Raw genomic sequence first — 18,054 nt, forward strand, 5'->3', positions numbered from 1 at the left:
AGAATATTACACTGTCATATAATTAACACATGACAGTACACAGTACATGACAGATTTTTAATTGCACTTGTAAATTTTTTAATACTGCTAAAAAGAGCTCTATGCAGCTCGAAACGTTTGGTTTTTTGAAATCTGTAATTTTACTATCTTTATTTTCCTCTCTAATAAACAAACTCTCTTTTATAAATATATCAATATCCTATTTACTCAGTTAATGGTCTTGACCTTTCTTATTATAAAATTTTCTTTTTCTTTTTTATTACCGTATACGTGAAATAATATATGTGAAAAGTTCCTCAAAATTTAGAATTCTGATATCTCTTTCCTCCTGAATGTATGTAACGTATATAAATAATTTTATATCTTTATCTATTATGCAACGAGTCAATCAATTAATTATGTACATCTAAAATGTACATTGTTAATTAATTGTTTGTTACATAATATATTTACTGAAAAGATTATTTCTGCATGAATAGAGATATTGTGAATATAGATTTACAAAAAGAAAGGGATTTAAGTGGACCGAAGCAAACAAATGTATCGTTTTCTCGATTATCTCATTGTTTGGGATTTTAGTCGCGCCAAAGCTCCGTGTCTCTTTTTACGTTTAAATGAAGCGCATGCGGATTGGTCTACATAGTTAGGCAATTAAGGGAATATCTGCCGACTAGCGGCAGCTGGATACTGATTAGTTGCAGGCGATCAATAATTTAAATCGTGTCCGATCGACCGTGGGGACTAGTTCGGTTCGAAAAGTTTTCCAATCCTCATTCAAGCATCGATCTCCTGCAAATTCCGAGAAATTGTCGGAAAAGCTCGACGGGAAAAGAAGAAGCTTTGATTTCGTACGGATCTGCCGTCGGAAAGTTAAACGTTTAAACGTTGCACGTTAATAATGAAAGTTGCTTCTGTTTCGGAGGTAATAAACTCGCGCGATCGAAGTTACATTCTATTCCTTGGATTTTATGAAAATTCCAATTTAATGACGCGTGTCCTCGCTGATAAAGGAAATCTCTAACACGTAATACCGTAATACGAGGTATTGCACAAAGGAGGATTAACAAAATATATGCAAACAGAAACTGAGTATATATAACTATGGAAAATATACAAACTAATTTTCGTAATGTATCATTTAAATACTAAAATGCTTAAGAGAATTATTAAATTTTACATCTCGAGTCTTGAAAAATTTAAACTTCTTATTGCTTTTGACAATTATCATCAAATAAATAAAATCGATGTCTCTATATTACTTTTCAGCAGTAACGATATTAAAAAAAGTGAAATTAACTTTGGTGCGTTAATTAAATTCAAAAGAGAGGCATCGCCGAGGCGGTACCGGACTTCTCGTAAATCTCGAGAGTCGAGTTCAGTTTCCGAAGTTTAATCCTTGAGTTCCGTTAACAGCGTGAAAGTACGCGCGCGATAAAGCTCGACCTCGCAAAATCGCTTGAAAATTTCCCGAAACTTAATCCTAAGGTTTAACCAGACTGCCGAAAACGGCGAGGATCAAACGCTCGCTCGTAGCCAGGGAGTTTCGTTCTCGCGATCGATTCTCCTCGAAATCGTAAATTCGATTCTTCGCCGGAGCGTCTCTTAAATTCGCGTCCGTTCTTTATCGCGAAGATACATTTCTTACAATGGAAAAGTCGTAGAGCTCACTGTCATTCATTCGCGCCGTTTGTTCACACATTTCTAATTGAGTCTGAATTCTTAATTCGCAGCACTTAAATGCACGACATTCTAATGAAGATTTAAACTCTATTGATAATAAAAAGTTAACGAATTAAATTTACACTAATTTATATGATACATAAAATTATTTAGGAAAATATATATTACGTATAAAATAAAACTTATAAAAGTTTATAAATGCAATGAAAAATACAAATCAACTGTCAATAGAAGTACAATTTTATAATATTTTTTTATAAAATTTTATTAAAATTAAATTAATAAAACTAAGTTTATATAAAAGTTTATATAAAATTTTAACTTTAATATAAATATCTGAAAGAAATTTGTAAATAAATAAATATTTTTGAATAATATGTTAAGTAATATGTGTCAAATATTATTTTATATATTTTATATTAGTTATTTTTTTTATATTTTTAATTAATATTTTTTAATTAATAAAATTTTATATTTTTTAATATTTTATATGACTGAAAGAAATATAAATTTTACAAATAAATATAAATACACATATTTCATAATTTTAATATATATTTATATATTAATTAAAATTATAGAATATATTACGTCATAGTCTGTATAATTCATAATATTCTAAATCATTAAATTTTAAATTTCTGAAATATGATAAATATTTTTTAATTATTTTCAATTATTTTTATTGCACGACAAATTTTTTCAAATAACTTTTAAACTCTTTAAAAGAAGATAAGAGAATTTTACAGAACAAGATCGAAAGTTATAGATTAGACATTTTCCATATGCCTTGATTCTCCTCGAATGCAATTTGTCTACATCGTGTCTAAGATTCTGAGGTTTCGACGTTGCATAACCGCTGCTTCCTCGTCTGTTGCAGGAGCTGGAGAGGAGTTACACCCTCTCGACCCCGGGGGGTAGCAGCCCCGTTTGTTGTCCGCCTTGCAGCCCGCCGCCCGCGCCGGCCGCATATATATCGAGCGCGCGCGCGTCCTCCCGCAGACTCGGCGCCGGAAGTGGTCCCGGCGGGCCCACATCCCCGGAGAGGGATCCCCTTGGAAGACTGTTAAGGTGAGTCACTCGTTCGATGTTCCCGCCGTCCGCAGCTCTCACGACGAGACAGAATCCTTATTTCTCCGGGGCGAAATCGTTATTCCCGGTCCGAGAGAGAGAGAGGGGGGGAGAGAGAGAGAGAGAGAGAGAGACAGTCTAATTCCATTAGACGTGTTTTTGCCCGCTCGCGTTCGCGTTCGCGTTGTCCCAGGATAAGATGATTCTCTCGGAGGTGATTTCATCCGATACAAATAGATATCGGTATAACGAGAAACTTTACGTTGGAGTAGTATAAGTTTTAATTAATCTCGATTTCAATTTAGAATTTAATTCCAATTCCTTGTTTTCCGTTTCTCTTTTATATTCTAATTGTTGGGTAATTAATTTAAATGTTATAGATATTTTTGGTTTATTTATATAATTTTTTCTTGAAATTATAAGGGTGAATAAATCTTTGTGATTATAGTTATTGTAAGAGAGATCAGAAATTAATAACATGATCCATGCTACATCTTTAAAACATGTTATATAAATTATAAGTTTACTCTATACTCTTTTCGCTTCAAGTTTCTTCATATGAACATAATTTAATAGAAATGGTTTTAGTGGAAACAGTTTTGCAATTGTAATTCTAATTAGTCTAACATTATACTAATTAAATAGCAATTGTGGTTAATTTAATTTTCTTTGTGCATAGTGTAATATTGCAGTTTAAATTTGACGTTAGTGAAACTCAGGTTTAATTTAATCGACATTAATGAAGGCAGTTCTGGAACAGCGGACGCGGGTGTTTGGGATCATAAATGTAAAAGCATTCGTAGCGAGCGAGTGAAATTCACGATGCCAAGGAATATCTGCAGTGGCAAGCGAATGTCACGGGAGCAACATGTACGGAAGACGGATATCCAATCTAATGACTTTCATAAAATCAGAACAAGTTTTAAGACCGATCACCCGGAAGTCGTAAAAGTCTCACGAGTTCCCTTCGGGAACGTCTTTCTCCTGATTACTTTGATAGCCCTGCGGGCTTTCCTGCAGGATCCATCAATCTCTATGGCGAGAGGTGTACATGAATGCATCATCCAACATCTTGCTTGTACCACCATTTTGTCGTCCTAGGAAATTTATCGATCACCCCAGTAAATGGAGGATCGCCCGTGCTAAATTGACATTGTTCCTTTCTTTTCGAACCATGTCGAACTTTTATCTAACATTTCTGATTTACTTCGTTCGGCTGTCTATCGTCTGTCAAATTTAGTTTTTTATTTTTTGTGTTTTTTTTTTTTTTTATAGAGACGTTACTCGCATATTAAAACTTCACAATATCGCAATAATCAAGACGATATAACAAAACGAAGTTAACAATGTCACGTTGTAATAATAGAATAAATTAACATGTGTATTATTTGTGTTATCGATAGAGAAAGAAAGTGAAATTCTAGTTGCATAATTTTTCAGACAAGACCAGAAATTGCTCAAATTCCAGCTTTGAAAGCTATTGAAACGTTCGTTATTATTATTACCATATCTCCCTCATATTATGCTCGGAACAATGTAATATTTTGAATCTCACGATTACATCAGTGCCCATTTATCTCACTTGGAGCACCAAAACTATTTCATCAACTCTTAATACCCCCCCTCCCCCCTCCCTCCTCCCGGAATCCAGCGAGCTATTGCTCTACGACTCCGCTCGAAGAATTCCCGCGTTCTATATGGCACACAGATTGAATAACCCCGTCGAACCCTATCGTTGCAGATTCCTGAAGACCTTCTACAGGGAATTGGGTACTCGCGATCCACCCCATCTACCGCCATGGGCATCCCCGTTGCCGCTCGGCAGCCTCTGTCCGGCGCACTTTCAACCGCACCTGCAGCTAGTACACAAGAGCGAGCAGGAGCACCGTCTCGAGAACATCAAGCCCGACCAGATCTTTGCCCCCGTCAGGGTGAGTGTAATTAAGATTCTATAATTGCATTATGTCGGTAATTCAAAGCGCAGATATTATATGCCCCAAGTCATACAGTCTAACAACTGAACTTAGAGAAGATATCCTAAGATATGAATTACAGAGGAAGTGAATAAAGGAGGAAATTCAGATCGTACTTAAATCATCAATATTTATAATACTTTGTGATCATGATATTGTATTATATTTCTAAATATCAACATATAAGGGATAGAAGATACGATTAATTTCTGATTGGAACAAAATTTAAATTAATTTCCTTAAAAAAAAAAAATCACAGAGATAGACATCACAAAATAAAATTTAAGAGCGTCAGGAAATATTACATTACAATAAAGCAATCGAGACACGCGCGGATTCGTTTTGAAAACGTCAAATAGATTTTCGATTCACGTGACACACGCGAGTTTTCACGGGTGTCGCGCTTTATCATCAGGACGCGACCGAGATCTTTCGTTGGCAGCCGCGGATTTGCATGATATCGACTCCGTAATTGCGCGGATGAGCAGCAAGTCGAGTTCCGGATGTCCAAAGAAGCCGCGGGGGAGTTTCCTCCGACGAACAGTCGAAAGCTCGTTTCGCTCCCCCTTTCGCCGTCGTTGCTGCCGCCTCTGCCAGCAACTTCCTTTAGAAATGTGAAAGCCAAGTTGGTGTCCTCTGAAGTTTCAGAATGAGAGAGCGAGAAGAGCGGGGAGAGAGAGAGAGAGAGAGAGAGAGAGAGGAGTTGAAAAAGTTCTGCGAACTTCCTTCCCTTCGCGATTCGCTGTCTCGAGTTCTCGGCACGAGGCCGCTCGACTTCTTGCACTCTCGATGCAGTCTCTCGCGAGTGAAATGCAATGACGCTCGAATCGGCATGCTACAGGATTTATAGTCACTGTTGCTCTGACTGTCGGATAGTGGTTTTGATCAGATGGCGCCGAATCGATTTCTGAGGATAAAGGCAATGTGAAATTGCATAGCGATTACATCGCACTTCAAGTCAGAGTTACGCGTCTTTTATTAAATTGAAAAAGTAATTAGTGCAATCATGAAAAATGAAAAATTATATATCAGTACACTAATTATATATCAGTACACTTGTAATGGGTTTGGACAATTTTCTCTAAATTCTCATTAACAAACATTACGTTTGATATCATTCATTAATTTTTGGCAATATAGAGATAGAAGAGCTCATCAAATTTACATACGTATTAAAGAAAATTTGCTCGGTTAGTTAAAATATCGAATTTCTCTCAAATTTTTCGACACTGTCATAAAATCTTCAGTTCAGACAAATTGTGGCCAAAAAATGAAATATCGAATCGGAGATTGAGACGTTGACTTAATCTTTTAAAATTCAAGCAAAGTCGTAGACTCAGCGAGATCGAATTCAGACAAATTGTTGAATGTATCCAAATTTAATGTGCACGTGCACGTACGATGGCACATCGATCACGACGAATGGTGGTAAGGAGATGGCTTCGAGCTTCTCACGTCTCGCGAATGGTCGTTCACGTCCCGGCGATAATATCTTCGTTGCTCGCTTCGTAATTCTCGTTCCTCGGATAAAAGGGATTTTGATCGGCGGCGCCGAGACGCCGATCGGCCAGGCGTCCTTTTGCATCACGTAACGAAGCATTGTTCTGTTGCGTTGCGATAAGCCGATTCGTTAACGTTTCCCCGTTAGCCGTTGGCCACGCTCTTTCATCGAATGGAAAAACCAACCGCGACCATAATTCTCACCGGAACGGAGTTGGGAGTGAAATCCCTAAACTCTTTTGTTTCTTTTTCTCGACTTTCGAAATCGTGCATTAGAATGCGATAATGACGAGCGAAATGCAATCAATTTTTGGTTTTTGGAGAACACATTAATTATGAAAAGTATAATTATTATTAATTGAAAATAAATTAGAATAATAATTATAAGCTGTCACGGTAAAAGAGTACATTAATTAAGAGGTCAAAAATAAATAATTAAAATCACTATCTTTTATAATTATTTATAATAATACATCGAAAAAGAAGTATCAAATTTATATTTATGAAAAATTACATACATTTAATTATTAAATATATTTACTTACAATAATAATTGAGCTCGCTCAATTATCCTGTTTATCATTTAATTTATTATCTCGTGTGATTGATAAAAACACGTTAATAAGTTAATGAAGAGATGTGTGTATGTGAGAAAACATTTCGAAGCATACGATAGCGAAATTGAAAATCGATAAAGAGCAATTCTTCTTAAAGTCGTTTTAAAAAACGCGAGTTCATTGTCGTTGACGTATTCTCCTTCTTTCTGAGAAACCTGTCTCTCTCGCTCGTTACATGCGATATATCGCGGCTACGTAACGTAAAGAGCCACAAAATGCAGACAATGCGCCACGTCGCCCGGAAATGCTCGCGTCGAAAAATGAGTCTCGTAACCGTTGGGACATACGTAGGATATGTATGGTAGGAAAGAAGGAAGGTGCGGGCATAGACTGGGCTTGGGGAATTATGTACCGGCAGAACGGGGATGAATCCGTGTCATAAAACCGATGTGCTTCTACCGCGGAAAAAGACGAGTACAGAGCCAACCTTCAGGAACCGCCCTTAGATCCACGAAATGCATTCGCATTTGTCGCATGCATCCTAATTTCTTCGCGCGTCAGAAATTAAAGAGCAGACATAAAAAAAAAAAGAAGAAATGAAAAACTGCAAGCGCGGGAAAAGATGGAAATGTTAGGAAAAAGCCATTTTTCTCGATATTTTATTCATCCGGAAATGGTTTGCAAAAAGCGCCTGTTATATTTTTGTTTCATAAATACAATTCCTATGGCTTTTGATATGAATTGTTGATTTTGGTACATAAAATATTTTTTTAGAAAGAAAACGTGTTTTTGGAAATACGACTGTTAAATGTAAATATAGTAACTTGTTTCTCATTTTACATACGAAATATTTGGAATGTTTACTTATTTTTTTTTTAATGAAGCGCGCTTTTTTGAATGTAGACTTCTTAATGTCACGTATTTAATTATTTTGACACTTTTTTAATTACAGTGTTACATGAACAAAGTATATAATTTTTTATCTCATGGTATCTCTTCATGATGTTTTTATTTTAATAAATAATACAATCTTGTTTCTTTACATTGGAACAATCAATTTTTTCCGTTGAAATGTAAAATTCTCGACAAGCTATAAAAAAAATATTAAACGGTTAATTTTTACATTGTTGTATTTTTTAGACTAGATTGCACATTTTAGACCTATTTAAATGTTCAATAATTTATTTCGAGCAAAATATGTTTTTCTTCTTATTTTTTCGTTATATAAATAGAATGTGGTTTGTTTGTTTCGACAATCCGCCTTCAAATTTATCAAAGTATTTGTTGATTAAAACCGATGAAGGGTCAATATTGCGAGCAAAACCAATATACGATTCTCTGAGAACTGGGCATAACTCGTGGAAAAATCCCGTTGTCGGAATCAAAATATCGAGATCGATATTTGAAAAAACGAATGATTAAGATCCTCAAATCGAGCATCGATGGTTTCAACAAAAATATGAAAAATCGGCGCAACGTCGATTTTGTTTTTTTTTTGTTTTTTGGTTTTTTTTTCTCTGCAAAAATACGATCGCCGCCTCTGTTCTTAAACTGTAAAAAATTATAGCAACCTCTCATGGCGAAGAAGAGAGATGCGCGTATATTTTTATATTATCCACTATACAAATTTGCATGCAATGAATGGAGCCGCTGTTCGTTAATGGACATTGCGCTCGAAAACTTACTTGTTTATACAATCGCGTCATAGAGACTTTATTCCGCGAGATATCGATGCGACGACAGATATCTTTAAATCCGGAGGAAAAAGCCAGTCGACTCCGTGAATTAAAAGAGCGCGGAAAATGAATAATCGAGATGACTAATGAGTTCTCGCGGCGCGAAAGTAGTGAAGAGCACCGTCATAAATTTCGCGGCATCCGAGAGTAAAAAAAAAAAAAGAAGAAAAATGCAAAGAACATTATATTGGGAGCGTCAATTGTAGGAGGACCGCCAGGTCGGCATTTTATTATTTCAGAGATTTTTCCGCGGAGGAACGCGAACCGCGATGCGATTCCGCGTTTGTGCATTTCGTTGCCTCGGTTTGCGGGGTCGTGGATCGATGATAGATCAGCCGAGGATGAGAGGGGACGACCCGATGCGGTCGATCCACGTCCAATCGCCGCCTGCCGTTTCCGGATACATCGAGACGTATATCTGGTGCGCTCTGCCTGGCCGCGGCGAATCTTTCTCATCGCATTTCTTTCCACGATATGCTCGCGAAGAGACACATCGCCCATCGCCTCCTTTTCCTCCCCTCCCCTCCCTCCCGCGAAACTCCGTTCCCTGTATCACTGTCTCCTTAAATTTCCCACGGCAGGATGAAGCGCGATATCTCTCGCGCTATCGCCATGAATATCAACGGCGCGCTCCGATTCTTTTGTGGAGATTCGTCGGTACATCGCTACCATTTTTCAACTCATCTCCGCCCGCGATGAATTCGTCTAATTGGATTGTCATTGCGAAAATAATTGGCACATTGACGTATATCGCGTATATTGATATAAATATTTATTGTTACACTGTGATAATTAACGATCATATATTAATTACGATATAATAATATATGACGTGGCATTGTGAAATAAATATATAATAATTAAGAATTACTATTATTTATATGAAAATTAAATGCATAAATATGCATTACGATGCAAATATAATTTCCTGCTTATTTTAAAATTGCCATCGGAGAAATAAAAATAATTCACAAAAAAATTGAGGAATATATACGCTGTTGATTCGCGTCTATCAAAAGCTTGCCTTTACATTACCGCCTGCGAAAATTGTCACATCGTATTTGAACAAAAAAAAAAAAAACTTCCACGTGATGATACGATAAATGTCATTCGCCTCTTCAACGCGCTTTCCCGCTTCGGTTTATCGAGGAATATTTACGGGCGTGCGGACTTTCTAATCTCCCTGGAAATGAAGGACGATTTATCGGCCTGTATTCTTGCGACGTCGACTGTTCACGACGCATCGCGTACGTCACTTCCGCGGGATATTCTCCTCGTTCCCCCCTCGTCTCCCGATATGCGAGATTGGTTGCGGCTGGTAGCGGCCAAAACAAATGTGGTCCCACGAAGGATTGATAGGTAGATCCTGCGTGACGTAGGAATATGCCGATGGATTATCCGGTAACGAGCTTGCGATCCCTCATACATCGACGTTGTTGCATTATCTCGTCAAAAACTCGTGCCGTGTTATCGACGTTTCGTTAATCCTCGGTTAACGTTCGAATCAATTAATTTCAATCGAACGTCAGTCCAACAGAAGTCTAATTTGTATTTTTTCTCCGCGAAAAACACTAAAAACTTTAATAATATGTTAATCGCCTTATTTATTAATATTATAATCTTTCAATATTCTCCGAATGCAGAGATATTTGGTGAAAATTGAAGGAGACGAGGAAATTAAATTTACGTCGATTAAATTTTTGTCGAGTAAATGGAACGGTTCGAATTAATCAAGTAATCCAAATCGATGACGGAGAGCTGACGTTTGTGTTTGAATATTGGTTCGTGCGCGCGCGCGCGCGCGCGCGCGCGCGCGTGTGTGTGTGTGTACGTGTGTGTACGTGTGTGTACGTGTATATATGTACATGTACGTGTATATGTGTACCGACGTATTAGATGACAGGTGTGTCGGTACAGGTGCGCACATCCGTTCTGTGATAAAAGTCGTGCCGAATGCATACATTTTATCGGTTTGAAATCATTCGTGTAACATGCCTACGATGAATAGAGTCGCATCGCATTCTTTTTCATTCGCGGGGTCCAAATAACCGGATGTTACAATCGCACGGGTGTATAATGGCCGCGCTGTTATCCATCGACAGATTGTGTACGCCGCGCGCGACCGGATCGATTATCGCTGACAGAGTGAATGACCGGCAAACGCCGCGTGTTCCGCGCGCTCGGATTATGGTTATCGATTACAGAATCGAGATGCTGCCCGCCAATATCGATCGCTACCATGCACTGTCGATGACGCGGCCGTCGGTGCGGCAAATCGCGGTGTCGGAAAATGCGCTAGGTTTAATCCCTAATCGTTTGCGTAATGCTCAAACTGCAATGCCGTGCGACACTTTTTCCTTCTATTCAAATACGATACAGAAAGTACTGTCAAGAACTGTTTTGTGGCAAATCTAAAAATTAAATCAGATACAGATCTGAAAATAATTTTGTTGGATCATCAAAATTATTATGTAGAACGTTACAATAATGCTAAATTTTGCTAGCAAAACTTGCTAAATAATGCTAGCAATCAATTTGATCAGTTGTACATAAATAATTTTGGCGCAAAATTATTTTCAGATTTGTATTAGGATTAGATCTGGCTTTAGACTTTTAGATTTGCCAACAAAAGTGTAATTTGATGGGAAATAGTATTGCGTGTTGTTATATAATCTATGAACCATCGAGAGGCCTGCGATAAAACTATAGGAACGCAAATATATTAATGAAACATGGTTGTTCAGTTGAAAAAAGTTTTATTTTAAAAGAACTTACAGTTTGACGATGAAAAATTTCACATTTTTGCTTAAAGATATTAATTCTCGTGAGAAAAACGTCCTAATTTTGCTAGGCGCGATGCAAAATTGCAAAATGTAGTATCAAATGTTGATCTCACGTGTAATGTGTAATCTCACGGTGACAATAAGGTGTCCGAAGTGTTGCGAAGTCCCGAACGACAGTTGATCTATCGAAGGGGATTAGTGATTTGCAGGGCAGGTTTTAAGTTCTAATTGGCTGACCGGAGACCGAGATCAGGAAAGCGAGAAGGATCCGACAAACTAGTCACGAAGTGATTAAACTTTTTTCTCTTATTCTCAAGCCACCAACCGTAAGAATTTTCGCTACGCGAGGAAACAGTTCGTAACTCATCGCATTTAGCCTTTTTACTCTCGCCTTATGTCGACCAGTTGTCTGCGGTCCATGTGGACGGTGCTTGTCACAAGTTTACTTTAGTTTACATGTTAATTTCCAGCAATTTTTATTTGCTGTTACGCAAACATTGCATTACACTTTTTTGTTTCCGTGTTTTGATATGAGAAATTTACATTAAACCGAGATATTAATGTTATCCGTCCGCTTTTTTTCAATTTGTTCCTTTAGTTTTAATACATTTTTATTCTTGAAAAATTTTTTAATATTCTTCGAAAATTGGAATTTACAGACCTCGAATAATTTGAGGATCTCTCCCGCGTTGCTCAATGCTATTTTTTAATTATAATAATTTCAATGATAACACATAGCTATATTCTTCTTAAATATTCTTCTTAAATATATATAATTCGAAAATATTAGACAGATTTTTTTTTTTTAATTTTAAATATAATATTCTACTTATGCGTAAAAAAATTATAATTTCCAGCTGAGCGACGGTACCATGTCCGAGGCGCCGCGACGCGTCGCCATCGAGGGCGGTCCCGGAAGTGGTCGCACTACCCTTTGCCTGCGACTGTTGCACCAATGGGCGACTCAGAGCGACGGTCCCGCTCTGGCGTTTATCGTGCCGTTACGCGAGCTTCGCGGCAGCCCCGTCCTGAATTATCTGGCGCGAGAATTGTTCCCAAGAACGGCCGCGTTGGGCGATGCGGTCGCCCAAGTGTGGCGCACCTTGCACCTGATGGAGGACCGCGTGCTCTTCGTCCTGGACGGTTACGACGAGTGCGTGGGTGGCCGGGCGTCGCTCGGTGATGCGGCCGATCTGCTGGAAGGCCGACTGTTCCCGAATGCCAGGATCCTGGTCACGTGCTCGCCCAGCAACTCGACCGCCCTTGCGCCCTTGGTCCAACGCAGAATCCACCTTGCCGGTCTTGAGTGGCCGCACGTCGAGCGACTTTGCGTGGCCTACTTCATTCATAATGACATCGCCGAGAAGGCCTGCGAATTCCTCGAGGCGCTCAATGTACAACCGCAATCTGTCAGGCAGCTCGGCCAGCATCCGCTCGGCTGGATCATGCTCTGCTGCTTGTATCAGGTATGGATCTGTCGTCACAAGAAAAACATTGCGATATTTGTTAACTATTGTATAAAGGATTTTAGCTAAAAAGGTCAGAATTATACTTTTCATTTCTTAAAAGAAATATATAATACTATAAACATAAAATTAAACTTGTTAAATTTGATAAAATACATTATAATTACGTTGCATATTTTTATTAATTTTATTGGAAGAATTGTGATTGGTTAGAGTTATATTATTATCTTTAATAAAATAAATTTAGTAACGAATTTTTCTTTTTTTTGAATAAATTTATTTAGTAAATTTTTCGAATAAAACAATTAACTCGTAAAACTACTCTTATGTAATATCTAATTAATTATGATAGCGAGATATAGTTATTTTCACATTGTAAGTATTCAAGTTTTGCTGTGAATACAAAATGTACTTCGTGTATCCTCTATAGAGATATTCACTGTTTAAGCCAGATAAGACATAACAATAGAGTCCTAGAAAATGCTCCATAATACTTTGATCCACGAATATGATCTTTCTTATCAGGACTCCGGAAGCCTGCCGACTGAGACAAGCGCTCTTGTGCAAGCGGCGGTGAAGTGCATTGTGAAGAGGAGCTTAGACCCGCCGATTCCCTATAACGAGGAGATTCCGGGCCATTGTAGGAAGCGTCTCGAGGACTTCGGTAAGGTGTCCCTGGCTGCCCTAAGGGAAGGCAGGTGTTGTTACACGGAGGCTGAGTTGAGAGCGCGGGGTGGAGGCATCGAGGTCACTCGACTCGGCTTTCTCACCAGGGGACTGACCTTCGGTCAGAGACGCAAGCCAGATCTTTACACGCCCATTCATATGGCGGTGGCGGAATTCTTGGCGGCGTACTACTTGACCTCAGTGGCGCAATACGCCAATATTCTGCGCCGCGAATTGGAAGGTCTACCCTCGGGCATTATCGGTCATCTGGCTGGCTTGCTGGGACCCAAGACTCATCTAATTCTGAATCAATTATGCCCACTGGAAGTGCCACCCAGAGCCGTGTTCTCGTTGCTAAAGGCAGCCGGCGCTTCTGACGGCAATATCTCGGCAGTTTGCCGACTGGTCGGTGCGGGTCCTGGATTCGGACCTGCACCCAACGAACGGCCCCCGGCCCCCCTCGTGCACACGTCTCCCCTGGAGCTAGAAGGATGGGCCAGGATTCTCGAAAGTCCCGCTTGCACACTCGAGGCGCTCGAGGTAGTCTTTCAAGTGGAACGAGGATCCGATCCGAGATACCTGGACGATTTCTTCGACGCGCTCGCTGGCAATGAAAGCGTCAAACTCGTCAGGATCACGTCTCTTCTGGGACAGGAGTTTCCGGCGGATGAGGCGCAGCGATTGGCCGGACATCTAAAGAGCGTACTCTGCAAGAAGAAGCTCAACGACTTCGAGCTTGTCATCACTTGTCTCGAGGAGGCGGCCCATGATAGGTGAGTTATTTCAGAGATATATCCGCTCGACAAACTCCAAATCGTCCTTCAACTTGTCGCTACCTTCCCCGGGGATGGCAAGTTCCGAACAACTCGCAAGATTGCCAGCTAAGCGCACTTCGGGAGAATAAATTATGTACAACCACCGGACAGGTTTACCGTTACATAATTGAGTTGAGATAGGAGATGGGCGGAAAACTCTTCTATTTGAGATTTCTTATGTATCTACATAGTTATCCTTTATATTTAATTATGATTTTACATTTTACTATTTTATTGTAAGTTTTTTGTCGTTTCATTGAATCTTTTACTTATTCTAATTACACTAATTTACAGCAAAAGATTATTTTGAATTAGACAATTTCTTATGAATATAGCAAAAATCTGTGTTAGCAAAACTTTGTATTAAAATTCTTCATAACATGATTAAAAAGTAAGATATCAAAATTTAAAAAATGCATTTCATAGGAGACGAAAAATATATTCATGGTTTCGAATCAAAGTTACAAGATATCGTTATCTTCTTTATACAAAAAAATCTTCAAATATTTCAAAAAAGCCAATTTTGCTATTGAACTAATTATTTTGGAAATCTATGCTGGAAAAATTTGATTTGCATCGTTTCCAGCATCCAAAAATTTATAAGTGTCTTGTCTGGCTCAAAATAATTTAAAAAAATATTGTTTGTAAATTAGTGTTATTAATCTTTGTTTTACCGTGATTAAATTTTTACTTAAAATCCTCTCGCTATTGTTTTACGGAACTTCTCAATTAACAATGGAGGATAATGACGATTTTCCGCATCGAAAAGTGTCAGACCACTTTACGAGTCGACTCATCTGGCCAATTCACCTGCGCGACTCAATAGCTGGAAGGATAAGGAATCGGGCGAATGTGTCGGCATTATTGCGCCTCGAGGACGCTCGATACGGCGCCGTCGATAGCTTCGACGACGACGACGACGAAGAGTTATTACAAAAAGTCTGCTTGTCCGCTTGGTCGTATATGAAGTCGGTCAGGACAAGCGGCCAAAGAGGATATTTACTCTTCCGCGTTGCGAAAAGAAGCGTAGAAGACAAGAGAGCGAACGGAGATCTATATTTAAATTTCTATGTTGAAAGATAAAAGAGAGGAAGAAAAAATAATAAAAAAAAAAAAAAATAAAATGGATAAAAACATTTTTAATCATTGAATAAATGGACATAAATCTCTGTATTTATTTCGAGATTTATATCACGGATTGCAGAAAGGAAAAGAGTCATAGATAAATATTTAAAAAAAATAATAATACATCATTTATACAGAATAACTTGTTATTTCGAGAAGAAAAAGTTTTTATAAGCGTTTAGCTTTACATTATAATTCTAATTAATAATTATTTTTGTCGTAATCTATATACATTGTTTTATTCGTAATAACCATAAATACTTTAAAATTTTGGCCGCCCTTGCGACGTGCTCGTATGAACATAGTATAAATCATCAGGATTTATCGTTAAGCCAGCCAACCATCCCCTAAAATTTCCATCGGGCTCGCGCAATTCCCACGGAGAATGTCAAAATTGAGAAATTTGTTTTGTCACGCGACGAAGGGTGACGAAAAGGTCCACAGTGTGAATATTTGTCTTTGCCCGAAGGGGGTGAAGAAAATAGGCAGACGTGAAAAAAACGTGTTTACTTTGCGCGAATTGAACGAATATACATTCGCATGTTCGTATGTGGCGTTCGTTCACGAACGTAGAAAATTTTATCGAGAAAAGCTACTGCGATCTGTGGTTTTTAATTCGCGAAAAATCCAATAGCGACTTCACAATCGTAATAATCATGGTCGGAGAATCGCAAAAAAAGCAATTGTCAATCGTTCTTAAATTGAAAGAAAACTAATAGTATATTAATTTCTTCCTTTTATCAAAAATATAATTCATGATTCTCTAGGATAAAAAAATTTACGATATTCTCTCGTACAAATATACGCGAGTGTTGCTTACATTATAATAATTAAGCTACAGATTTATCGCACGGCATGAACTCAAGTTTCATATATTAACTTTTTTAATTTGCATACTCTTGCATTTTTTTCTACTGTTTCATTGAGCGTAATGAGAATGTTTTTACACATTTGCACGTACAACAGACTCATGGATATTGTACATATGATTGTACATATACGTTACGCAAGGATTTTCTTAAAGAGACTTTCTTAAGGTGGATCTTCTTGTCTATATTCTCTTTGCAATGGATTTTAATTTCTTGCTCATGCTCTCTCTGGTTTAATTTAAATTGTACTGGATTCCTTCGTTTTACACGCTCTCGGGTATTATTTGTCTATTTCAAGCTTTATATTTCCCGATTCCACCGAGACGCTTTAACTCTCCCTTTCTCCATGTCCCCGAGGAGACGGAGAAAGTATTTTTACGAACGGGTTTCGTGAAAAATTTTCAATTTATGAACTTGCCGTCGCATCGGTCTGGAATCGGGAAATGATGATTTGCTTTCAGAATACATCATTGCAATTTTTTTTACGCTTCCATATATTTTTAAAAATTAAGATATTCAAATTAAGATATTCTCTATTCAAATTTAGATTCGTTATTATTTCTATGATTTATTACAATATATTATTGTTTCGTTTATTTTTTCTCCAAATCGGTTTTTTTATTTTATTTTGCTTCAGTTATTTTATAACATCTCTTATATATTGTATGACATATGTATAATTTTATACGAGAGATAGTTAATTATATATCTGTTCTTTAATGTTTTATGTAAATATTACCGTTTCGGCGAGGCGAGGTTCAGTAAGAAAGATTTCCCAACAGCCGATTCCAATTTTACGAACGGGACGCGAAACTATCTCATTTCTTCGCGCTTAAGAATTCAATCTCGTTCAACCTCGAATGCCCAAGAGCATCTCTTTATCCTTATCGAGGAATTTTTTTCTCAGACAACATATCGTCTTTTTCGAATTATATATTCTGGGCGTGGCGCAAACTTCCATTTTTTGGTGAAGAAGGCTATTACGAATGCGAACGGCATATAACAATGAGAGTGCTCTCTCTACAAAGAGTGCGAGCAACTGCACATTCTTGAGAGAAAGCTCGATGGAAAAAAAGACAAAGAAAAGGAAAGGAAGAGGGAGGAAGAGAAAGAAAGCCACGACGGAAAATTAAAGAAAACGACGAGACGCGCTGCGAGCTTTAACTTGCGACTGGACCTCACCAGTTTCTTCTTTTTTTTTTTACCCTTTTGCGCCCTCTTATTGAATCTCACGGCTTCAATTTCTTTGGTTTTATCCCGTTGCCTCGAACTTTTTCGCCGGAGATTTTCTTTTCGTCTTATATACGTATTACGATTTTATTCTTCACTCATCACTTCTTTTTGTACTTGGGAAATTCGATTCTTTCGCATAAAGATGCAAACAGATTTTTAATTTTAATCAGCCAGGTCCAATTTATTGAATTGAAATACGAATGCTAATGAATGCTAATAAATTATTTTCAAAGGAAACTTAGATGTAATTCGTGTCTTATGAATTAAGCAAGAGAATTATATTCTGCCAAATATCTGCAACGTGAAAAGTATTTTCCAAAAGATCTTCCTCTCTGTTATTGTATTCTACTAAATGCGATTACGCTCGCAAGCTGGGTTTTCGTTCGTCCTGCTTTTCGTCATTGCTCTTCCCTCCCAACGGGAATTTGCAGCCCTTCTCGCGAAGTCTCTTCAAGCTCTTCGAGAGCGATATCTTTTCCGCGGTGCAACTGCGAGGCGGGGGAATAAAAGGGGACAAACACCTACCATTTGCCTCGGAGAAGTTCTCTTTCGACAATGCGACCATCACTTATTGTTTTGC

At 38.0% G+C, this 18,054-nt stretch overlaps 1 protein-coding gene across 3 annotated transcripts in view; it reads left to right on the plus strand.

The window, feature by feature from the left end:
* The window catches only part of LOC105431714 (uncharacterized), a 227,752-nt gene that overhangs the window by 157,665 nt on the left and 52,033 nt on the right, over nt 1-18,054 (plus strand). For all 3 annotated transcript variants that reach the window (XM_089075162.1, XM_089075161.1, XM_089075164.1), the window contains 4 exons: nt 2,561-2,751; nt 4,493-4,682; nt 12,158-12,766; nt 13,292-14,205. In XM_089075162.1, coding sequence (XP_088931288.1) covers nt 2,561-2,751; nt 4,493-4,682; nt 12,158-12,766; nt 13,292-14,205 — 1,904 coding nt within the window. The remainder of the gene's footprint in view (nt 1-2,560; nt 2,752-4,492; nt 4,683-12,157; nt 12,767-13,291; nt 14,206-18,054) is intronic.

This window comes from Pogonomyrmex barbatus, unplaced genomic scaffold (genome assembly GCF_055798465.1).
Source record: "Pogonomyrmex barbatus isolate J1 unplaced genomic scaffold, ASM5579846v1 scaffold18, whole genome shotgun sequence".
NCBI lineage: Eukaryota > Metazoa > Arthropoda > Insecta > Hymenoptera > Formicidae > Pogonomyrmex > Pogonomyrmex barbatus.